Source organism: Mustela lutreola, chromosome 9, assembly GCF_030435805.1.
Source record: "Mustela lutreola isolate mMusLut2 chromosome 9, mMusLut2.pri, whole genome shotgun sequence".
NCBI classification, from domain to species: Eukaryota; Metazoa; Chordata; class Mammalia; order Carnivora; family Mustelidae; genus Mustela; species Mustela lutreola.
The window spans coordinates 104929077-104954160 of record NC_081298.1 but is presented as its reverse complement, the minus strand read 5'-3'; the positions used below and the strand labels follow the sequence as shown (position 1 = coordinate 104954160).

Genomic DNA, 25084 nt, shown 5'->3' with positions numbered 1-25084 from the left:
TCTGAGAAGATTTCATCCTGGGTGACTGTCTACACTGTGGTTTTCGACAGGAAAAACCTGGCTCTCAAAGATACTGCCACCTTCCCAAGGTAGAGGAAGCCTGGACGGAAACACCAGGACTATTAGGGTTAGGGTTCTTGGTAGATTTAGCCTTGGAAATCAACAATGCTGCATGTGATGTGTCTTGATGTCCTCGTTCATCTGCTCTGAGAATGATTATTTCTCTTTATATATGTTTAATCACATTAAAGGAGGGGTTCACAAAATATGGTTTTCAGATCAGCATCAGCATCATGTGGGAAGCTATTAGAAATGCAGATTTTTAGCCTGTTGCCCAGACTTGCTGAATCAGAAACTCTGGGAAGTGGACCCCAGGTCTCTGTGCTTTACAAAAGCCTCTAGATGATTCTGATTCACATCAAAGTTTGAGAACACTGGTATATAGGACCTTTCTTAGCTTTGGTGTGGTGATGAATTATTGTCTATCAGGAAATCTTTATTCATCTCTGATGTAAATAATAATTTCTTTTTTTCTCTTTCTAGTTCAAATTTCTAATAACCTTATCCTGAACCATTCTTAGGGCTGATGCCAAAGAAAGAATTGTTGGAATGACAGGCATTCTACTTCCTGTTGCAGTTCTAATGACTCTATCACCTGGTTTACTTAAGTAAGTTTTACTTACTTAAAACTTTACTGGTTTTCATTTTAATTTAATTTTAATTTTAAGTTTTTTTAAGTAGACTCCAGGACCAGCATGGAGTCCAATGTAGGGCTTGAACTCACAACCCATAGATCAAGACTGGAGCTGAAATTAAGAGTCAGATGCTCAACCAATTGAGCCACCCAGGCACTTCTACTTAAGAGTTTTTTGAAATGAAGTTTCATCAGTAGATCCAAACATGCTATTTCTGAAGGAGGCTGAATTTTATGCAAGCTTGCAGTACTTCACACAAGCCACTGTGCTGGAACATCCTTTTTCTCCCAAAGGAGCAATTGACTCTGCCATTTAGAAACACTGGATACCCAGTGGGCTTTGCTTGTGAACAGACCTGGGATCAACAGTCTCTAATTGCACAGATCTTATATCTGGTTTTATCCTTGTTCTAAGGCTTTCTCAGATTTTCTTTTTCTCTGGACAGGGGAATCCAGATCTTTAGAACTTGGATTCTTTTCTCTGGAACCCCAATTTCTTTATCAAGTCATTCTCTGGAATCAGTACCATGGTAAGGGTTGTTCCCAAATGCCTTGATCAGTGTATCTGTTTGAGAGTAGGTGTAGCTGGGATAACATTGTCATGCTTGGCTCTTTTCTTCAGGGTGACTTTGTTGGTGGTCTTGATTGATTCTGGTCCCTGTCCTCTTCAGAGTCCATATCTAGCTCTTCATTTCTGAAACCCAATCCAAATTCCAGACTCCTCCATGTTGATTTATAAAGCAAGTTTTATTCGATAGTATAACACAAGGAAGGTCTTTGGTTGAATGTATTAATAAGAATTTTCAGTTAATCCTCTGTGAAGTTAGTATGACTGTATCTGTCATTTACAGATTTGATCACATTTACAGAACTGTCCTGGGACATTTTGTGAGAGCCGTGGTGTTCAAGAATGTAACTTTTTTTTATTATGAAAATTTCAGGTACATATAAAGTCAGAGATTAATGAATTTGATGTTTTATCCAGTTTTAATAGTTGCTAAGAAAAGGCCAATCTTGTTTCATCGATATACCCACCTACTCCCCCACTCCTTAGGATTTTTTTGAAGCAAATCTCATGTGTCATATTATCTCATCCACAACATATGTCCCTATAATAAAAGGACTCTTTAGAAAACATATAACCATGGTACCATAATGACATCTAAATAATTAACAATAATTCCTTAACATCACTAAATATCTAGTCAGTGTTTACCTTCTCCTAATGAAATTATAAATGCCTGTGTGTGTTTAAATATAGTATATTTAAATCAGGATCTAAATAAAACTTATATGTAGAGATCAGTTGGTTTGTCTAAGTCTCTTTGGATTTATTAAGTTTCATCCTTCATCTCCTTTTCCCCCTTGTAAAAACAAACAAACAAACAGACAAAATGTGTTGTTGCTGAAGAAGCCAGACTGAATGTCTGGCAAATTTTCTTAGAGTCTAGAATTTCTTAGCCTCAATGTCTTAATCTTTATAACTCCTCCTTCTTTGGGGCTCTTGTTACTTAAGCATCCTTTCATCTTTTGTCAGCATCTAGTCTGGTAGCCACTGTCCCATAGTCACTGAAGATTTTCCACCTGGGTCATAGACTTACTCTCTATTACATATCTATTCCAGTGATTTCTCAACTGTGTCCCAGGACCACCATCTCGTTGGGGGGCACGTGGCCATCCAACTTCCTAACCTCACAGTTTCTTGTCCTCTAACTCCAGTATGCACCATTTCTTCTCTTCCTCAGTCACCCACACCCATGGCCACCCTCAGGATATTGTCATCACTCGGAACTATGCATTAGAAACTAACCCAATGTTGGTTACAACTCTAATGTTCTTCTAGCTACACCTCTAGTCCAGCTATATCTTCTCCCAAAGAAACTTCAAGGTTTTTCCTTTTCTCTCAGTCTAGAAGCCCTTTCTTTCTAGTACTACTTTAGACAACAGTCTCAATTGCATCCCTGTCTCCTCTATTCTTCTACTGCAATCAGCTGTGGCTCAGGCCAACCCCACAACTTCTGTGTTCCTACAGGGAAGGCAGAAAATCCTTCAACAGAGCATCAGTATCTCCCAATTATGCTTACTCTTTCTTCAGTTAGTTTTCTCCTTCTCATTTCTCATAGGAACAACCATAGTTTTTCTCCAGAGCCTCCTGAAACTCATCACTAGAATTATCATCAGAGATACCAGGAATTATATATAAAAACTGGAACTGTCTGCAATGCTTCATTCTATTGATAACTTGGGCTGTACTGAAACTTTATACCTCCTTGGTTTCCATGTCACTTTTTTCTCCTAGTGTTCTTTGTGCCCTGATGACTATTCCTTTTCATCCTTTCTTTCTGCCTTTTAAAAGCTGGTGCTCCTCAGGGTTTCATCCTTTGTTCACCTGTCCTCTTATTTTATTATGCATTCTTCCTATGTGTCTAAAAACTCACATGGTTTTAATTCCCAGCTCAATGCTGATGACTCCCCAACTCTCTATTTCTAGCCTATATTTCTCTTTAGAGTTTTCTACCTACATATTAATTGGTCTCTAAACTGCTATCTACTCTCATAACTGGCAGACTCAGTAACACCTTTCTCTGACATGCTTCTCCTTTCACACTTGCTTAGTTGTTGATACAGCTATCCCTTATGGCACCCAAGCAGATATTGAGAGCCATACCAATTGTCTAATCTCCAAATTCCTCTCCATCACTTCAACCTACCTTCTCTATCCTAATTCAGGGTGCCATAATTTTTTGCAGAGATCAGTCCAACAATCTTCAAACTGGCCTTGGTGACTATGGTTTTGTTCTCTTCAAATGCCTTCTTTCCAAAGGCATTGTTGTTGCGAAGATCTGAAAGGCCCATCAATTCCCTGCTAATGCCCCCACCTGCAACCCCCACATCAGACCACTGTCCTCTCTGGAGAGCACAAGTCCTTAACAGCGCATGCTAGGAAAGGATAACCAGGTTCCTGGCTGGTTCTCTAGCCTTTTCTTTCTTCATTTTCTATATAAAACACTATGTTCTATTAATAACACAGAGTCTCTATTTCTTAGAACCTTCTCCCAAACTTGACCATTGTTACTCTCTAAACAAATAAATCTAATCAGTTATGAATCATAACTGGCTGATGAACATTAGCAGAAATAACCATAACATAGTACTTTAATTAAAAAAAAAAGATCCTACCTTCTCTTCTTTACAACATTTGATGAGAATTAGCTTTTGGAAAGAACTTAATACTGGATGCCAAGAATTATGGCTTTTGATCTCTTTTTCTTGTGTCATGAGTTCCTCTTCCGCCTTCATTTTAGAATAGCCTTCCCATTCAACTGGGTTAATGTAAGTCTCAAAAGATCCTGGAAACACAATTTTAAAAAGATACTTTAATTAGAATTGGTTTGACTTAGAAATTAAATAAGTATATTTGGTAATTTAAAAATCTCTACATTTCCTATCTAAATCTAAATACATTTACTATCTAAATCTCTATATTTACTATCTACTATTTATTAAATGTAAATATGTTAATCCCCCCTACCCAACCTAATTAAAAAGAATTTAAAATTGGGTCAGAAAACAAACTCAACAGCAAAACTTACAAAAACCAAAGCTAAAACAAAAAACCACAATAAACAAAGAGGTTAAAAATAAAAGGATGCATAGAGACACACTAATAAAATGTGAGCAAAAAGAAAATTGAAGTGATAAGAGTAACCATGAATAAATTAGAATTCAAGGCAAATGTAATTAAATGGGATGAAATAGGTTAAGTTAATTAAAATACAAACCTCATGATAAAAACAATAAAACAAACCTATATGTGTCAGATAATATTGAAAGAATACATCAAGCTGTCACTGCTGGAGGTAGAGGAAAAATACAAAACATAGTGGTGGTCAGAAATAATACACAATTATCAGCCTATGACAGATGAAGCAAACTGAAAGCTCTGGAAGATATAATTTGTACAATATAAATAACATATGAATTAATGGACATATATACAACTTTATGTCCCAGTAAATAGAATATGTTTCTCCCTCTCCGCCATGGATTACTTATAAGAAATGGGCCTCACATGAGGGTTAAGATCTCAATGATTCTGGGATTCTCCTCTGAGTGTCTAGTAACGAGGAAGTGTCAACTAGAGGAAGTGTCAACTAAAGAGGAAGTGTCAGTTAGAAACGTAGTGACAATTGAGCCTATGGCCCTGGAGGAGTGTGCACTTCTGTGAGACTTCTAGTTTCTATATGGAATACAGACAGTTACATGGTACAAGACCACAGGGCACAGCACATGATCACTGTGGTGGTATTCTGAGGACCAGAGAGTAGAACCATCTCTTCTAAAAAGACTTCTTTTTCTGGAGGTTCTCATTATTTATTGTATAATCTCTAGGATTCTGGCCAATGAGAGAGGATAAGAGAATATATTTTAAATAACCCAATAGGACAAGAAGCACTTAGAAACCATCAAAGACAAAAGATTAAGGTAATTAGGAAGCTTTTGAAGGCAAGAATGACATTAGAATTAATTATTAAAGGTCATCTAAGGTCACCTGCAAAGATCTAGAGCTCATTTATAGAACACAAGCCATCCTACCACACGTGTACAAACTTTCACAACTGTGCAGGATTTCCAGAATAAACCCTGAAATTTAACAAATGAAAGCAGGAAAATTGTTATGAATAGCTGAAATTTTAGTCCCAACTGGCAGGAACAACACCTGGTGCCTTTTGTCTAGATATTATGAGCTGTTTCCAGAATTACTTTGCCTTCTGGCCTCCATCCTGCCCCTCCATCCCTCCTTTCTTTGCGTTTGTGTTTCAGAGGCTCCAGTTAGCTCTTTCTGCTTTGGTTCTGTCCCTAAATGGTCATCTCTAAGTTTCTCCTATTAAGTGGTTTTCTTTTTGTCTTCTACCTCTATCTCTAGCTGCCTTGTTTGACCAGTCCACAACATAGAAACATCATTTTTATTTGATGTATTTATTGAAAAGCATTTCATTTTTCTAGTCTTTTTTTTTTTTTTTTTTTTTTTAAGACTTTATTTATTCATTTGATAGAGAGAGATCACAAGTAGGCAGAGAGGCAGGCAGAGAGAGAGGAAGGGAAGCAGGCCCTCTGCTGAGCAGAGAGCCCGATGCGGGACTCGATCCCAGGATCCCGAGATCATGACCTGAGCCGAAGGCATCGGCTTAATCCACTGAGCCACCCAGGCGCCCCAGTCTAGTCTTTATTTAGAAGTCAAACAAGTATATTTTGATCCTAGAAATTCTGGTCCATGTAGACTTTAAATCACCACACTTACTGGTTGAATAAATATTCATATTACAAGTATAAGAGTGATCATATTACAAGTATAAGACTGGAACTAGAACACAGAACTTCAAATAAGTATGGGCTAAATAAAAGAAGGCTAGAAAGAAGAAAAAATAATTAAAGCAAAGACAAAGGCTGCCAAGAAAAAAAAATCTCCACAAAATAAAGATGATAGAAGTAAGTCCATACAGATCGGGGCTTCTCAGTCTCGCTACGATGGGCATTTGGGGCCAAGTGCTTATCTGTTCTGGAGGATTGTTCTAGTGTTGCAGGATGTTTAGCCACATCCTTGGTTTCTACCTCTGAGATGCAAGGACTACCACCCCAGACCATAATGTCCAGACACTGCCAAATGTCCCCTGGGAGACAAAAACCTTTACCAGTTGAGAGCCCCTGAAGTGGATCAATAACACTAATAAATATGGAATTAAAACTTTCCTGTTAAAAAAAGAGTCTTTAAAGAGAGACTCTTGCACTGTTCAAAACAACAAAATTCCACTAAAGATATACCAAAAACATGCTAATCACACAAAAGAGTTAAAAAAATAGAGAGTATAGAAATACATAGAGGGGGAAAACTAACCAAGAGAATTGTGCTATAATTACATTAATATTAGAAAATATATTTTAAGGCAAAAAAACTCTTTAAAGAGGAATATTATTAGTTATTAAAAAAATTATTTATTTGAATGGGGTAGAGGCAGAGGGAGAAAGAGAGAAAATCTTCAAACAGATCCCACACTAAGCTTGGACCCCAGCATGGGGTGTGATCTCATGAATGATGACAGAGTTGAACGCTTAACCCACTGAGCCACCCACGTGTACCTGGAGGAATATTATTTAATAAAAAAAGAATGATTTACTGGAAGATAATAATCCTAAGCCTATTTATACTGAATGGCATAGTTTCACAGGATATGATAGGGAAAATTTTGGAATTTCAAAGAGAAATTGGCAATCATAGTTGTATACCTTGATACCTCTCTTAGAAACTGACAGATCAAGTATAATAAACATTAATAAAATAAATACCACAATAAGTTTGAGCTAAAGGTCACATATGGGCTCTTCTTTTTAAGAAAACACACATGGAACATTATATGAAGTCTGAAATCTAAATAAATTACGAAGAGAGATGCCTGGGTAGCTCAGTGGGTTAAGCTTCTGCCTTCAGCTCAGGTCATGATCTCAGGGTTCTGGGATCAAGTCCTGCATCAGACTTCCTGCTCAGCAGGGAGCCTGCTTCTCCCTCTGCCTATCAGTCCCCCTGCTTGTGCTTGCATACAAGTTCTCTCTCTCTGACAAATAAATAAAACCTTAAAAAAATTACAAAGAATCCATTTCATGCAACCCATGAGTATAATTTCCATAACAATTATGATATAATTATATTTATAATTTAATTATAAATTATAAACAATAAAAAGAGTTCCCCCAAATCCTAAATGTTTTCAAACTAAAAGTGTACTTTTAGAACTGACAGGGCTACATATTAAAACTTTGGGGTAAAATTAACATTGAATGTTATAATTCAGAGTACTACCTCTGAGGAAGAGGAGAAGGGTCCTGTGATGGAGAGGATTCTGGGAGGCTGGTATTATTCTAGTTTCTGATTTGGGTGGTGGCTCATAAACTGAGATCGAGTTGGATGCTTAACCAGCTGAGCCACACAGATGCCCCAAGTTGTACCATTTTGATTTGTGCACTTTTCCATATGTATGTAATCCTTCAGTGAAAAGTTAAAAAACAAAACAACAACCAGAAAACCTATGGGATGCAGCTAAGGTAATTCTTTGAAGTAAGTATATCCCCTTAAAATGAAGATAACAGTAAATATAAAATCTTAGAAATTCATGGGCTAAGCATTCAACTCAAGCATTCAATTGGGAAAGCAAGTAGTTCACATTTTCTTAATAATGAAGAAATTTCCTAGTGGAAAATATTGATATAGAAGAAGAGGTTAAGGGAGACATCAAAGTCAGGATTTACAAGCTTGTTTACAATTCCCCACAGCATATCCTTTTTGACATATTACCTATTCGTATAGAAATAGGATGTAACAGTATATATTGTGTGAGTCCTTCAAAAACTCCAAACAATTCTTCTAAGTCACAGCATGCAAACCACATGGCAGGATGCAGCCAGGGAACATCAGGCTTGGGTGGGCGTTCCTATTAGAAGACAGAAAGAAAATGAGTAATAATTCACAAAGACAGCCACAAAATAGGTTTTCTCCTTGTCTCAGTGAAAAAGCAAGCTCCAACAGCATGTTAAAAATAACTATTTGCCTAGGACAAGGAAGTAGATAGGGTGAGACGGAAAGGATGTTGAACCAGTTCTACCTGTAGGCCTTTGCCCAGAAGTGCAGCTGGTGAAGGCTTTCCAGGGTGACATTTGCGGAAAGCAGTTCATCTGGTGAAGGGTTAACATTAAATGTGTGAAGCTGACTTCTAGCCTGTGCCCCAACTCATCACTCCAGTCTCTTCCCACCCTCCAGACAGTCTTCTGTTTTTTTTTCCCATGAAGACTAGCTTCATGGCACTATTCCATGGAGCACTTACATGTAGGTGAACAGTTTTAAAAGAGAGAAACAGCTGGCATCACAGGCTGAAACGAATCCCTTGAAAATTTCCTGAATATTTGGCCGAGGTTCTATACTACATTTTTAAGTAGATTTACTGAGATACAATTCACATACCATGTAATTCATCCATTTAAAGCATACAATCCAATGTCTTTTAGTAAATTCATAGACTGGTACAACCATCAATACAGTGAATTTTAGAACATTTCCTCTCCTCAAAAAACCCCCCAGATATTCTTTAGCTCCTATCCTCCTATCTTCCCATGCCCCGAGCATAAACAACTACTAAACTGCTTTCTGTCTCTACAGATGTGTCTATTCTGGAAACATCATATAGATCAAATTTCATAATACATAGTCTTTTGTGACTGCCTGCTTTTGCTTGGTTTAATGTTTTGAAGGTTTACTCATGTTGTGATACGTATCAGTACTTCATTCCTCTTTATGGTTGAATAATATTCTATTGTGATGAGCAGACAACATTTTGTTTATTCACTCATCAGTTGATGGACATTGGGGTTGTTTCCACCTTGTTGGTGACTATGAATAATGCTTCTAGGATATTAATGTCCAAATTTTTGGATGGACATGTTTTCACTCTCGTATTAGGGATATTACTTTCTAATTGGTCGCCTCTGGTGGCTCCCTCCCCCTTTTGTTTATCTTCTGATATCAGTCCAAAGTTCCCACTCCACTTTACCTGCCCACGCGTCTTCTGCCCCTGTAGAGATCCAGACGTGTATAATTCTGATCTCAGGCTGATTTCATGAGTGATCGGAGTTATTTGGTAGGTAATCAGCTCACTTTAGGGTACAGGTTGAAACGGCGCCTCCTCCTACTTCCTCGCCATCTTGTCTCCTTTTTGTGGACATGTTTTCATTTCTCTCTGATACACACCCAGGAGTTGAATTGCTGGGTGATATAGAAATTCTGTATTTTGCTTGAGGAGCTGCCAGACCATTTTCCAAAGTAGCTGCAGCATTGTTTGCTCTAGTCAGCAGTTTATGACGGGACTGATTTCTCTACATCCTCACCGACACTGGTTATTATCTTTTTGATTCTAGCCATTCTAGTAGGGATGAATGCTATCTCCTTAAGGTTTTATTTGCATTTCCCTGATGAATAATGATGTTGAACATCTTTTCATGTGCTTATGTATATCTTCTTTGGAGAAATATTTATACAGGAGCTTTGTTTATTTTTAAATTGGGTCATTTGTCTTTTTATTGTGGAGTTATAAGGGTTCTTTATATATTCCTGATACAAATCCTTTCTCGGATATGATTTGCAAATATTTTCTCCCATTCTGTGCATTGTCTTTTCATTTTCTTAAGTTTTCTTTAAAACAAAAGCATGCTTATTTTTTATAAAGTCCAATTTATCTATTTTTTTCTTTTGTTGCTCATGCTTTTGGTATCATATCTAAGGATCCATTGTAAAACATGCAATCATGAACACTTCTTCCCATGTGCTCTAACAAGAGCTTTAGCTCTTATATTTAGGCTTTTGATACATTTTAAGTTATATATGGTGTGATATAAGGATCTAGTTTTACTGTTTTGCATTTGGCCCAGCTGGCCCCCACCATTTGTTAAAAAGACTACTGTTCCCAATGAATTGTTTTGGCAATCTTATAAAAAATTGGTTGACTATAGACACATGCTTTTATTTCTAGACTTTCATATTTGATTTCATTTATCCATTTGTCTTTGTGCTAGTATCATACGGTCTTGGTTATTGCTGCTTTGTAGTGAGTTTTGAGATATGGATCCTTTGCTATTTCATATGAACTTTAAACTCTCTGATTTCTACAAAGAAGTCAGCTGGGATTCTGATGGGGATTTCACTGAGTCTGTAGACCACTTTGGGCAGTATTGCCATCCTAACAGTACTAAGCCTCTAATCCATGTTTGTGGGATTTTTTCCCCCACTTATTTAGGTCCTCAAATATCTTTCAACATGTTTTGTAGATTTCAGAGTATGAGTTTGAGCTTCTTTTGTTAAATTTCTTTCTATGTATTTCATTCTTTCTACTGCCATTGTAAATGGATTTTTTCTTAATTGTATTTTCATATTGTCCCTTGCAAGCATCTGTGAGAAATACAAATTAATTTTGTATAATGATCTTGTATACTGCAAACTTGCTGAACTCATTTACTAATTCTAATACTTCAATTATTTTTTAGTAGGTCCCTTAGTATTTTCTATACACAAAGTCTTCTCCTCTGCAAATAGAGATACTTCTTCCTGTCTCATCTGGATGTCTTTTATTTCATTTTCTTGCCTAATTGAGCTAGCAAGGATCTCCAGTGCAATGCTGAAAAGAAATGGTTAGAACAGACATGGTAGTCTTGTTTCTTATCCTACAGAGAATGCACCCAGGCTTTCACCACTAAGTATGTTATTACTGTGGATTTGTGTCCGTGCCCTTTATCTAGGTGAGGGAGTTCTCTTCTATTTATAGTTTGTTGAGTGTCTTTATGATGAAAAGGTGTCGGGTTTTGTCAAATGTTTTTTCTGTGTCTACTACGATGATCATGCAGTTTGCTTTTCTATTCTGTTGATTCTGTTGCTATGTAGCATTAGGATAAAAATGGAAAATACCAGTATTAAGATATTAGTAACTAAATAAAGTAACTAGATAAAAGATACCTTCCAAACATATTTATTAAAAAAATTAGCCAAGAATCATTCCAATTTCCTTGTGATAGAAGAAAAGAAGGTTTAATAAAAAATTTGAGAAGTATCTTAAGATTATTTCTGACTAAGTTTTTTGTTTGATGGCATTTAAAACATATTTACATTTCTTTTCAAAATATGTGGCTCATGAGAAGTAGCAGGTAGTACTGGAACGCTCATGGGCTTTGGAAGCTCAGGCTTGAATCAGTTTCTGTCATGCATTAGTTATCTGATTCTGGAAAGTTCTTTAACATCTTCAAGCATCTGCTTGAGAAAACTGTAAATAAGGCTGTTAACAGAATGCTGTGAGAAGGAGGATAAAGCACTGGGAAGAGCCTGGCTGAGTGACCCACTAATAGTCAGCAACAGAGTGAAGTGGGTAGGAGGCAGGCTCTACAGACTGACTTGAGGGTTCCAGCACTGGCACCAAACCCTATTAAGTATGTGAACACGAAAAGTTATTTAATCTCTGTGCCTAATTGTCTATCTGCAGGCTAGAGATAAAATTAGAAACTCACATAAGAAAAATACTGAGAGAGATACATGAGCTGTTAAACTCTATTAAACACATAGCAAGGGGCACCTGGGTGGCTCAGTGGGTTAAAACCTCATTCTTCTACTCAGGTTATGATCCCAGGGTCCTGGGATTGAGCCTCACATAGGGCTCTCTACTCAGTGGGGAGCCTGCTTCCTCCTCTCTCTCTCTCTCTCTTTCTGCCTACTTGTGATCTGTCCATCAAATAGATAAATAAAAATTTTTTAAAAAATTAAAACACATAGCAAGCTCTTTGAAGTGTGAATTGTGATTATGAAGTTAAGATTGCTTTAAGCAAGGATTAATAGAATATGCACGTGTGCGAGATGGGTGGGGATTGGGAAGAAAGGATGTCTGAAGGAGAGGTCCTGTCTGGGCTTGTCCTGGGAACATAGGGCACTGAGAGTTAAATAAAAAAGGCATGAAGTCCAACCTCTCAGTGATATGCAGAGGCTCAAATAGTGGCGTCTGCAGAGACCAAAGACGGGGCTCAAGATGGGCATCTAGAGTGGGGCTAAGCTGGAACTGTAGGTAAGAGTTGGGGGGGCTGTTGCTCACTTCTGTGGGCTACCCAATTTGTGGTGTGTGGGTGAGGTAGACTAGTTTAAGCGGCTGGGGCAAGTTCGACAAAAGGATGAACACAAAGAAGGAAACTGCAGGAGAGCTCATATTGCAGTATTCGTGAAGGCGGCAGTTTAGTCATATTAGTTCCTGTGCTTTATAATGAAAGATGTGTCCAGGCAAGAGGGAGTCATGATCTCCCAAACAGTATTGCCAAGTCTGTGAATTACAACACTGATTGAATTTTAACTCTTCATGTTTGTAAGATGGTCAACTTTTCAAAACATGCTCACATCTACTAGCCCATTGGTTACTCCCAACATCCCTGTTGTATAGATGAGGACAGTGCTGCCTAAAGAGGCTACATTTACTAACCTTGCCCAGCTACTGGAGATAGAGCTAAGTGACAGCCTGGCCCCTGGGCCCCAGAGCCTGCCCCGCTGGGCCACATGGCCAAACATATCACCTTCAGCCACTGCAGACCACTGGTAGGTCCTTGTGGGCCCTATCTAGAATAACATTTACAATCCAAACATGAGATAGGTACCTTTTCTAATCCTGCAGAACCCCGGAGGAAGAAATTCCATTCAGCATCAGTTAAGTTTTCTTGCTGACGCATGATCTCAACACAGAGCATAAAGCTATAGATGAGCTTATGTTGTTCAAAAAGTCCTCTTGAAACATTGACATAAGCAGTTAGAAGAGTTTGTTCCAGCAGTATTTCCAAGCGCTGCTGCAGATCATCTGTCTTTAGAGAAGTTTCAATTGTTGTATTGAACAACTGTGGGAAAGAGAGCACTATCAATGTCTCTGACTTAATTCAATTTCTGTGGAGGAAAAAAAAAAAAATCCCTGCTCCTCACTCCTTCACTTCCGGGCCCTGTAGTCAGTGGGTAAACAGCAGCACAGGAGAGGTTACTGTACTATGAAAATGTCTAGAATTCATCCCCAGATTGGTAAGTGATATTTATTTTCTGCTTTCCCTTTCCTCTCCCCATTTTTCAGAAATGAACCACTGCTGAACTCTTGACAGAATGAACCACTCACATCATGATGTGAGGTGGAACGCAGGAAAATAGAGGGGAGCTGGCACCACCGGTTTTTTCATGTCCTTAACTTGGATTTGATAATCATTTTGGGGTGAGAGACATAAGGGCAAGGTAAGGTCATATGCTTTTCTTTGCTCTCCCCCAAGATCATTGTTAGGTTGTGGGACCAATGTGTTAGAATTTTCTCCACAATTTAAGAGAAAGCCCTTGTTAATTCTCCCCAAAGTTGGATTGACAAAGTTGGATTGACAAAGGGAAATGAAGGTGTTTTTTAACACACTTAGAAGAAAAGAGGATTGAGCTTTCTTTAACAACCTAACAAGAAGCAAAGAAGTTCAAAATCCCGTGAAGATGTGATGCTTAGTGCCAAAATAAAGCATGGCGATCCTTGACAACACTGGTAGCTGAGAGAAACCTTGTGGTGAACAGAGTGCGCTACTGGGGGTGTTCGGTAAGTTCTGCTGTATAAGGGGTGATGCAAACTCGCTGTCTCCCCTGGAAATCTTCAGGTAAATTGACACTGCTTGCTGAAGCTTTGTGACACTGCATTTGCTCTTGGGAGAGATGGGCTGCTGCCACAAAGGGGAGGTGAAAGTATCGTACTCACGAGAAATCTGATGAGATTCAACAGTGAATATGAGATGAAGAAGAGAGACTGTGCAAAATCAAGTCTCACTGTAATATGTGGGGAGTGGGAAGGAACCAAGGACAGGAGAGCAGGGCATGTACGATTTGTCTAAAAATAGTTGGGGAGGTGTGGTGAGGGGTTGGGATAGCCTATTGTATAGAAAGTTCTGGGGGATAAAAGATGCGGAAACCAATTTGCTTAAGGTCAATGCTGTCACAGACTTGAGCTACAGCACAGAAAAATCTAACAGTGGAAAGGAAGTTGGGGTATGGTAGAGATGGTATAAACAAACAGCATGGAACTGTGACTCTTAAAAGGAAAAAAGAAAGGCAGGCAAGAAGGAAAACCAACAAGCTAGGTAGCCAAGGAAGCCAAAAGAAAATCTTTCTTTTCTTCCTCTGTAGTTTTCTGTGCATACTGGACACCTGAGTGTTGAGAACACATGGCAGATGGAGGCGCTCTTGGACAGGTAATTCCGAACTCCTAGGGGGTCTTACTTGATAACTAGACTCACGAACTGTCTAAGGCAAAAGTAACTCAATGGGGTTTAAAGGGAAACCAAAGAAATAAAGTTCACTGACAAAACAACACACTTACCTGTTTAAAGTATTTTAACGAATACTGGTACATAGGATCTATTTCTGAGAGGCTCGCAATAACAAAGTACATGACGGAGCCTTGAGTGGCTACTGGGCGGTACTTCTCACGAGCGACATTGATCATCATCTCAGTGGACTCGGCTTCCTTTAGTCTGACTTTAATGGCACCAGAAGTGATCTGAATAAAGATATGAAAACAAGTTCTTAAGGATCCCTTTAGAAAGAAGAAAAATTGTAGGAGTTTTGGAGTATATCCAATTAGGTCTAGGAAAGAAATCAGGATACAGTGAATTAGTGATTATCATAATGAGGAGGTCCCCAGATAGAACAACTGAATCTCAGGACTCCATGACCTTCTGTCTGAGTGACACCTCTTTCCTTCCAGAACGTGGAACAGGCAGACAGGAACAGGTGACACAAGAAGCCCTGACAAGCAGGAACAGCACTTCCCTGAGACTTGACTCTGAGTGACTTCTGGAAGGGAAGCACTAACACAGCACTCCCAGTTGCTCCCTGATGTCCCTGTGAGCAGTGCTCACATGATATAGGGTTCGCATAACGGAAGAAGGTATGAAGCGAGAAGGGGCATCCACAAAACCGCCCCAAAGAGGAGAGTGGAGAGAGGGTGCAGGAAGTGGTATCACATTCTACTCTGGAGTAACAAGGAAGACTAAGATGCTCTTTCTTTCCCTACTGTTCCCAGGTGTAGACAAAGGGCAACCTGGGGATAGGGTTTGTTTGTGAAGGGTTGTGGCTGTTGTTGGAGATAGTTGCAAGGTCTTTGGTGTTCTTTTGGTTTTCTGTTTTCGGTTAGTGGTTCTGGGGAGCCTTTTGGCCAATGGGCTTTCTAAGGTTCCCTTCTCTGGCTCCCTTGTCTCTTTATATTGCTGCCTGTCTGTCCTCTTCTCCCAACCCCCATTTCTTTCAGCTAGATATTCCTGGGTTGGGAGTTTGTTTCTAGAAAGTCAAAGGGTCTAGGGCAGGGGCCATGAAAAATCACTGTGGGCACTGCTGTTCAGTATTGGCTCTATTGAAAGGAGAGCTCAAAGGGGGTCTGAACAAGCTTTCTGTCTTGACCCCACTGCCCAATAGAAACATAATGTGAGCCACATATATAATTCTATCTTTTCTCAGTTTATTGAAAGTAAACAAGTGAAATTAATTTCAATAATAATTTTATTCAGCCCAATAGAATCCAATATATGTTTTTTATATTAGCATATAATCCATTTAAAAATTACTGAGATTTTTAACTTTTTTTTTTGGATTAAATCTTTGAAATCTGGTGTGCATTTTACACTAACAACACATCTTAATTCAGGCTTGTGGCTAAGTTGTGGCTAGGGGCTAAGTTCTAGACTGTCAACCCCTGTCCTCCAAGAGAGGGAAGGGGGGACTCAGAGATTTTTTTCCAGGAAATCAAAGGCTCAAACTCTCTGTATTGACCACATAGAAGCCTAAGGGGACAAAAGAGGGTAGAGTTGAGTGGAAGACCTCAGTCTCAATACTGGACTCAACTAAAGCATTTACATATGAGTAGGAAAAAGGAAGTTGATATGGGAGTAGTTGGACCAACGAGACCCACCTGCAAACAATTCTTTATTCTTTGGAGGACCCCAAGTCCCTGATAATGAAGAATCCAGGGCTAAAGAGAAAACAAAGTGGACTACTTTCTTATTTTTGCCAGAGAACACTATACTATATATCTCAATTGAGCTTAGTAACTACTTACAGATATTATGCCCAAGAGACTTGAGACCTCAGCAATGATTAGGGAATATGACATATATTTTAAAATGAGGGCACCTGTCAGGCTTAGTCAGGGGAGCATGTGGCTCTTGATTTTAGGATTGTGGGTTCAAGCCCCATGTTAGGGGTAGAGATAATTAAAAAAATAAAATGAGGGTTCTGGGAGTTTAAGGGAGTACAAAGTATAGGCAGGAAGTGGCAGGAAATACAGGCCAGGAATAATCAGTCCTATTATCACCGGATAGAAAGGATATCTTTTTTTTTTTTTTTTTTTTAAAGATTTTATTTATTTGTCAGAGAGAGAGAGGGAGGGAGCCCAATGTGGGACTCGATCCCAGGACGCTGGGATCATGACCTAAGCCAAAGGCAGCTGCCTAACCAACTGAGCCACCCAGGCGTCCCAGAAAGAATATCTTTAAGGCAACTACCTGCAGACACCGAAACCTGCTTACAGAGAAAGAAGGCAGTCAGAACACATGTATCTATCTTATGCCCTGCTGATATCATGATACAATTATAGTAAAGGGATTTTTAAAAACAGTGCAAACCCACAAAGATAGGAAGAGTGGAAGAGGAAATATCAATAAAATTTTGAGAACTGGAAAGCAGAGAGTAGAGTGGTAATGACTTAGCAGATCCAGGAAAATAGATTCCAATGCTGGCCAAGGAGAAAGCCAAAAGTGACCCAATGTGTAAAGTAGAATCCTCTTCAAAGGCTTAAGAATTAGTGGCATCCCACTGGAAGTGGGAAGGACCTAAAATAATAATTGGTTTATAGACTCCCAAGTCATCTCCCCACCAGTCAGGGGATGTCCTTTCCCCACCCTGTCTGAAAAACTTAAGTTTCATCCCTGGGGAAATTAAAAGAGAGGATTTTTTTGATGGAAGGAAGACAGGGACAGTTGAGGAACGGGTACCATAATGAAAACAAAGAGATTAGGTAAATGTATGCACAATGGATGCTGACACCCTAGCTCTTCTCCTGTCCTCAGCCTCCTAAAATACTTGCACCCAGATCTTCATACTTCCAGGTAATGTAAACACTGGATGTTTAACTGTATTCGGGATATGAGTACAGTGGCAGGCTAGGGGATGGAAAGAGGGTGTGTGTGTTTGTGTGTATGTATGTATGTGAGTGATAAAAGTATAGACAACAGTGAATGTATAAAAGAAAAACTCAGAAAGTAGCAATATGAGTCTCAGATTTAGAGAAAAGATGTCAAATCCCAAATAATCAAAACAAAAAAGATGAACATAGTTGTTTTATGGAGGAAGTCATTAGTGGTAGTGGTGGTGGTGGCGGGCAGAGAGAAGGCAGGGAATGCTATAGCAAACCTTGTACAAATATTTCATTCCTTAAGTTATTTGCATGTAAAGCTTTGTTTGTTTAGAGAGCATGAGCAAGAGAAGCAGAGGGAGAGAGGAAGAGAGAGAGAGAGAGAATCTGAAGCAGACTCTGTGCTAAGTGTGGAGCCCAGAGTGGGGCTCCCATGACCCTGAGATCATGACTTCAGATGAAACCAAGAGTCAGACGCTTAACCAACTGTGCCACCCAGGTGGCCCATATGTAAGGTTTTGATAAAATATAATAATAATAGATGAGTTAACCATCAACTTCCAGAAGCTAAAAACCAAGGAAGAATGAATGGAAAGAGGATAAAGAGACTGACAAACAAGTGGAGAGAGAAAAGAAATGGGAGACCCAGAATTATTGTTTAAATGCTGAGATCTCAAGAACTGTAGGCTATAAAGAAGTATCATTTTTGATGTCAATGAAAGGTAAAGAATATAACCTTCTGTACTCCATATCAAAGAGGTGTTTTTTTTTGTTTTTGTTTTTTTTGTTTTTGTTTTTTTTAGTAAATTACTTTCTGTTTCTCATGAATGGATGAAAATCATTTTCTAGGCTGTATTCCCAGTATACTTTTAAAATTGTTTGAATGAGAAACAATTTAGTACAAGATTATGTGTTTAACTTTATTGTACTATCGTTGACATTTTTACTGAGCACCAGTTATGTACAAGGCACCATGGTTAGCCCTTGGCGGAGGTATCTCAAGCGGAGCTAGTCACAGACTCAACACCGAATTGAACTAACACGAGGCTAACATGAGATTTAAGACATGGGATTGGATAATGGTGACATAAGGTAAACAATGTCAAGGGTTGTAAGAGGGTCAGGTAAGTTGCTACAGGTGTTCCAAGGAGGAGATTAATTCCAGTTGGGCATACCAAGGAGGCTTCCTGAAGGAGGTGATATTAGTATGACTATAACTGCTTTTCCTTTCAACTTGTATCCTGTCCCAGTTCTTTACATTACATGCTTGATTTAAAAAATGCAGTCAATGAGGCGCTTGGGTGAATCGGTGGGTTAAAACCTCTGTCTTTGGCTCAGGTCATGATCCCAGAGTCCTGGGATCGAGCCCTACATCGGGCTCTCTGCTCCACGCGGATCCTGCTTCCTCCCGTCTCTCTCTGCCTGCCTCTCTGCCTACCTGTGATCTCTGTCTGTTGAATAAATAAATAAAATCTTAAAAAAATGCAGACAAGACAAGAGGAGCAATTGTCTACAATTTACCTCCTCTTCCACTGTGGTGTGAAAGGTCCTGCCAGCTGGGCTCACTCTTGAGCTACCCAGGCAGCCCAGGTGTGGCCGCCATTCTTGCTGTAAAAGACTTTGTAAGGACCCTCAAAAGAGACATTTGTAACTTCTGAAGCAACACACTTTCTATAAACACTAAAAATATTTTACTTGCCTTCGAATCCTGGAGTGTGTCAATAAGTTCTTCATTGTCCAGAATATTTCCTTCAGATGTAAAGAGCATTCTCAGGATTTTCTCCTCAATAGTTTTCAGTTGGTTTTTGTCAGCATTGATCCTCACAATGAGCTTGATTCTTTGTTCTTCCAACTCGGGTTTTTCGAGTCGTACCACATCACTGGAACCAAAGTTGGAATACTTAAAATTATGGCTTTATCAGTGCCCTGAAGTTGCTTCTATTTTTCTTTGCTGCTCAGCTGAGTACTAATGCCACTAGCCAAGACCTAGTGTATAAGGCCCCTCTTCTGCTGGGTTTGCATGGTGGCTATTCACTGAATGACATGTTAGTTGTGATTCTTTACCTTGTATTTAAAAACTGACACCCAACCACAGTCCCCATGGCTTCTGCTCATCTTCTCTTCAGAAAGCCTGCTCAGTGCTTGATCTTCCGAATCACTCAATTTCTGTTTCTAATGCTTGCTTGTGCCAGGCTGAAAATGGTGCCTGGCACTTTTTATGGGAGATCCATGAAGCGAGTCTTGCCTGGGTCTAATAAAGGGCCCTTACCAGCTCTACCCCTGTCTAAACATGTGAACTTAGATCTCCCTTCACTTGTGCTTTCCCAATTTGCTCCCAGCCCTATGTTTGTAGGAACTAATCTTTATTAAGCATCACTCTGTGCCAGGCACCCCTCTCAGAGTTTTATGTAGATTTTCTTGGAATTCTCTGAATGCTCCTGTGAGGTGGGCACAGCAGCTGAGGGAACAGACCCTAGTGGGTCACCTCCTGAGCTCACGTGGCTCTGAGAGGCAGAGCTGGGCTGGCACCTGGCTTCGCTGACTCCAGGGCACGTGCTTTACCCACTAGGAAGAATGGCCTCGTCGTTCATTTGTTATGTACAAACTGAGTTCAGAAACTTTAAAAGTTATTATATGAACACCATTTACATCTCAAGTCCCTTTGTTTAAATAATTTTTCCAGAAGAGAGGAGTATAAACTAGAACCCAGAGATTCTGTACTCTACACCGGAGGCTCAACATTCTCACTTCCCGGGCACTTGTCCGTGTCCACACAGTCTAACATGCTCACATGTGATGCAACTAAGTGGAACTCTTCATGGGAGCACACTGGTATGAAACGGTTCAGCCATGTCCTTAGAACATGTCTGTAAAATGTGCTGAAATACCTTTTGTCTGGAAAGAAGTTAGCTTAGCAAAAGTTAAGTTAGCAGCTGCAAGAATAAACTCCTAAAATAAACAAGGAAAACCAGACTTAAACTCAGTGATAATAGGAATAAATCAGGATGATCTTGACCCAATTTTGACTTGACTCAATGAACCTGACAACTTATTTTGAACATGGGTCTAAATAATCTTCTCCTTAAGCATTAATGTATTTACACACACACACACACACACACACACTCATACACATATCTACTCACACATATAATGAGTTTTTAACCATGTAATTGTTATTACTTCAATAAATCCTTAAAATTTATTTTATCTCATAAGCCTCTTGGCTAATTCTGATCATTACCATTGACAATTCATAATCTCATTTTTGGGAAGTAGAGATTTAATCACAGAGCGTGCTGAAGGAGAGTATTTAATTTTTTGAGGTGGACAAATGTAGGTCAATTAAGTACACCAAGAAAACACCTGGAGACAAGTAAAACAAGAAAGCTATATTTGGGAGCTTTTCTCACATCTCAAGGAACCACAGGATGACAGACTTCATTCACTTGCCCAAGATTGGAAACCCCAGTGAAGGGGAAGAGGCAGGGCCACACTGAAGGCCTGGCCCAAATCATGGTTGAGAATTAAGGGTATATCCTGGATGTCCTTGAGAAGACTGTTAGCAAGTCTGGCAGCTAGAGAAGTGAGAAGAGATGAAGAACCTGGTCATTTACTTACTATCACCTTTATGACTGAGGACTCATGAGTGGTGCTTTCACACATGAAAATGTTTTCTTTGTGCAATGGCATGGTTGGAACTAGAGGGCATTATGCTGAGCGAAATAAGTCCATTAGAGAGACAATTATCATATGATCTTTCTGATATGAGGAATTTGAGAGGTTGGTGGGGGTTGTGGGGGGTAGGGAAGGAAAAAATGAAACAAGATGGGATTAGGAGGGTAACAAACTATAACAGACTCTTAATCTCACAAAATAAACTGAGGGTTGCTGGGGGTTGGGGGGATAGGGTGAGGGTGGTTGGGTTATGGATATTGGGGAGGGTATGTGCTATGGTGAGTGCTGTGAAATGTGTAAGCCTGATGATTCACAGACCTGTACCCCTGGGGCAAATAATATATTATATGTTAATAAAAATAATTTTAAAAATGCTTTCATTGTCACAATTGCTAAACAAAATATTAGGAAACTTTGCTTGCTCCTCCTTTCCCCCTTTTTTACCTTAACAGTTGATCCTCTAGACCTGATTTGGTTACGGTGAAATTGATAATGGTAACTTTAATGCACACCTGAAAGAAAACCATAGAATTACATGCTTAAGTTCAGATGGGTAAAATAAGAAGTGCTTTCTTTAGTAGAACAGGGCCCATTATTACGCAGCTGGATGTCCCTCAGGTCTAGTTGTGAACAAACCCATACCCCCACCACCCACACTGTGTCTTATGGTATCCTAATGTGATTTTCCCTGCTGTACAAGTGACACCCCTGTCCCTCACAGGCCATAGTTATAGATCCTACATGATGCTTTAAGGAAAGGTGAGCCAGCAGAGGGTTAGAAAGATTGGGTTCTGATTCCAGGTACACCCTTTAGTGCATGTTGGACAAGACACTCATTCCTGCTGTACTTCAGTTCCTGAGATTTAAAAATTGGGATGGTAATGATTATAACCACAGGGTATTTGTGAAGACCAAATGAGGTACCAATATCACTCAGTTAGAGTGACATGTACATAGTTTGTCCTAGTTGAAAAGAAGTGATGACTGATAATAAATAGGGCTTTATATATAGTGTCACTGTAATATTTTTATGAAAAAAGGTTGCTATAGTATTCTGACATTACTTGAATAAGTTAACAGCAAAAAAAAAAAAAGTGTTTGAACATCCCATATTTTACACGTTATTCTTATTTAATCTTCACAGCAAATCCCTGAAGTCGGCTTTATCTCCACTTTTTGGTTAATTGACTTGAGGATCCAGGACAAGGAATAAGTAAGCCGCAGTCACAGAGCTGGTGCTGGGTAAGGTGTGCGATGCTCCCTCCCAAAATATGCATAAGTGAGAGGGTTGTAAGTCGTCGGTTCATTGGTCACTTTTCTAAATTTCACCATGGATCTTGGGATGTGAGCTCTGCCAGTGGCTGTGAAAATTATACCCCTCAAGGCTGACCTGGGCTTTAGCGGCATTTTTCTCCTCTTATTCCAGAAGCGTGCCCGCTTCGTTTAACTTGAGCACAGTTAGTGAAGACAGGCAGCTTTCAGAAAATCAGCAACTCAACGGAAAATGACACCATTTGGAATGGTATATGCAAGGATTTTATTTTGGGGGGGATGGGAGGAGAGGTGATGGAGTAAGTTCTGATTTGTGAAGTTCCTTCCCTTGGTGCATGGGCCTTGTTGGAGAAGGGGAGACCCGCCATGCTGGGAAGAACTGTGGATCGTGCAGCTGGGCCTAGAGCTGTGGCAGCACCAAGGGACTGGGGGGGATGAGCGACCTCCTGGGACCCCGAGCAGGAAGGGAGAAAGGAGACCCAGCGGCCTTCATTTCCATTGCAACTGCCTTGGGCTCTGCAGCACAAGAGTAGTTCTTCCGATCCAGCTCAGGGTCAGTGCAGAAGTAAGGTTCACAGAGATCCCCTCAAGGTCTAAGGGCATGCGGGAGGACAAGATGCCCCCTCCTCCAGAACGCTTAGTACAGGCACACTGAATGTGTGAGTCATGATTCTCCAATGGTGCCAGTCACCAGAGTTTTCAAGCCAGCAACTTCTTTATTTGGGGCTGCAGGCCACGGGCATTTGCAAATGTTAATACTGGCATGTCTGCCTCTCCCCTACAGACTTTCCGTGAAGCCCTGTTTCATTTATGGGCCACAGCAAGAGGGGCATAAATGGCCTTGAGCTGCAGGAGGGAGAAGAATGAGAAGGGAGAGCTGCTCTGGGTCATGCAAACAGCTGTGCGCTGGGAGGGAGATGGAGAGAGCCCTGAGGAGGTGCTAAGGGTAGAGGATAAGGCAGCGCCTACGGACTGGGTTGGGAGGGACTCAAGTCCGACTGAATGGCAAGCACAAGGGCAACTGCGATCGATATCAGGATGTAGCAGAGAAGCAAGAGTGGAGGACAGTGGAAGGAATGGGGGTGGCAGAGCAGAGGGGCAAGAGGGATGGGGGAGAGCGCCCACCAAACGTCAGAGACCCACACACGTTAATAGTCCACTTGGGCTGGGAAGTCCAGACCAGGAGCTCATACCTCGGGCAGGTAGTGTGGGTTTGGCAATTTGGTTGTCATATAGAACCTGAAGTTTTTGTCATAGTCAATGTCTGAGTCTCCAAGGTGAATGAGCAGCCGTCCACCACTTACGAACGTCTGCTTCAGGAGAATGGGCTCTAGAGCTGGATCCAAGGTTTCTTTAAGCTTGAAAGTTAAAATAGAATTAAAAAAAAAAAAAGCCATTAAAATTGATGGCATCAATTTCTCTAGATTTCTTAGGTCTCCAAATTTACTTTGAATGAACAATTTTCCGGGGATCTCATAGGTATTTCTCTCCCTGTGCACTCACTTCCTCTCATGGTGTATATTTTCCAATGGTTATCTTATTGGTTGTCTAAGAAAATAAGATCACATGAAGGCAATACAGATGTTTAGACAAATTGTACATATCATTCATGTGCATGAGAAAGAATCTGAGAAAGGAGGGTCTCCGCAGGTGGCCCTTCAACAGGACCCAGACAATCTGTTTACTCTCCTGGCTGTTCTAAGACAAGGGATGACAGTCTGCAGGCCAAATCCTGCCCTCCCTGGGCCTGTGTTTGTATGGCTCTTAAGTTGAAAACTATTTTTCACCCTGTTAAAGGGTTGTAAAAACGGAACATTAATTCCAAACCAAAACAAAGAAGAATACTTGCTTGACTAATACTTGTACAGGGACTGTATGTGACCTAAAAAAAACTAAAGTATCTGGCTCTTTACAGAAAGTTTGTGGAAATTGGAAGGGGAGGTGAATCATGAGAGACTATGGACTCTAAAAAACAATCTGAGGGGTTTGAAGTGGCGGGGGTGTGGGAGGTTGGGGTACCAGGTGGTGGGTTTATAGAGGGCACCGATTGCATGGAGCACTCGGTGTGGTGAAAAAATAATGAATACTGTTTTTCTGAAAATAAATATATTAATTTATAAAAAAAAAAAAGAAAGTTTGTGGAAATAACGATAGTTATTTTCTTTCCCTCAAAGCGAATTTGATCGTTGGCAAGAACTTGGGTATGTAGACACTGCTGCTGGACCTCATGAAAAAAAATCCTTATGTCAGCACGGGTGTGATGGGGGATGGCTCAGGATCTGTCAAAATTTTATTGTAATCCATAGTTAACAAACCTATTTCATACCGTGACATGATACTGAAGAATATAAGTTGTTCTCTTAAAAGTTCATGAGATAAAATTTCCATTCCCACCTATGATACCATTTTTGTGCTCTTAAAAATCTATTCTATTTCATTAAAAAATGCTGGTTGAGATGGACTAACTCCATTACACACCCATGAATGGGTGGAGACAAAGTTGGAAAAATACCACTTTACAAATGTAAAAAGCAGCTAGTGCATGTTAATGATTGACTCCAAGTCACAGAAAGCAGGACAGGCCTGGTCAGAGAATATCCTTCTCTGGCTGGCGTGCTGACCAGGGCCCATCTCCGGCTCCCACAGGCACTCAGCTACAGTTACAAGGCCTACCGACCAGGGGCAG

At 40.0% G+C, this 25084-nt stretch overlaps 1 protein-coding gene across 1 annotated transcript in view; it reads right to left on the bottom strand.

Moving 5' to 3' along the window:
• DNAH6 (dynein axonemal heavy chain 6) overlaps positions 1–25084 on the bottom strand; it is a 227482-nt gene that overhangs the window by 56683 nt on the left and 145715 nt on the right. Inside the window, exons 57-63 of the mRNA XM_059188231.1 lie at positions 23592–23756; positions 21571–21638; positions 19148–19328; positions 14641–14820; positions 12914–13147; positions 8043–8178; positions 3875–4044 (exon numbers count right to left, since the gene is read on the bottom strand). Of these exons, the coding sequence (XP_059044214.1) occupies positions 3875–4044; positions 8043–8178; positions 12914–13147; positions 14641–14820; positions 19148–19328; positions 21571–21638; positions 23592–23756 (1134 nt within the window). The remainder of the gene's footprint in view (positions 1–3874; positions 4045–8042; positions 8179–12913; positions 13148–14640; positions 14821–19147; positions 19329–21570; positions 21639–23591; positions 23757–25084) is intronic.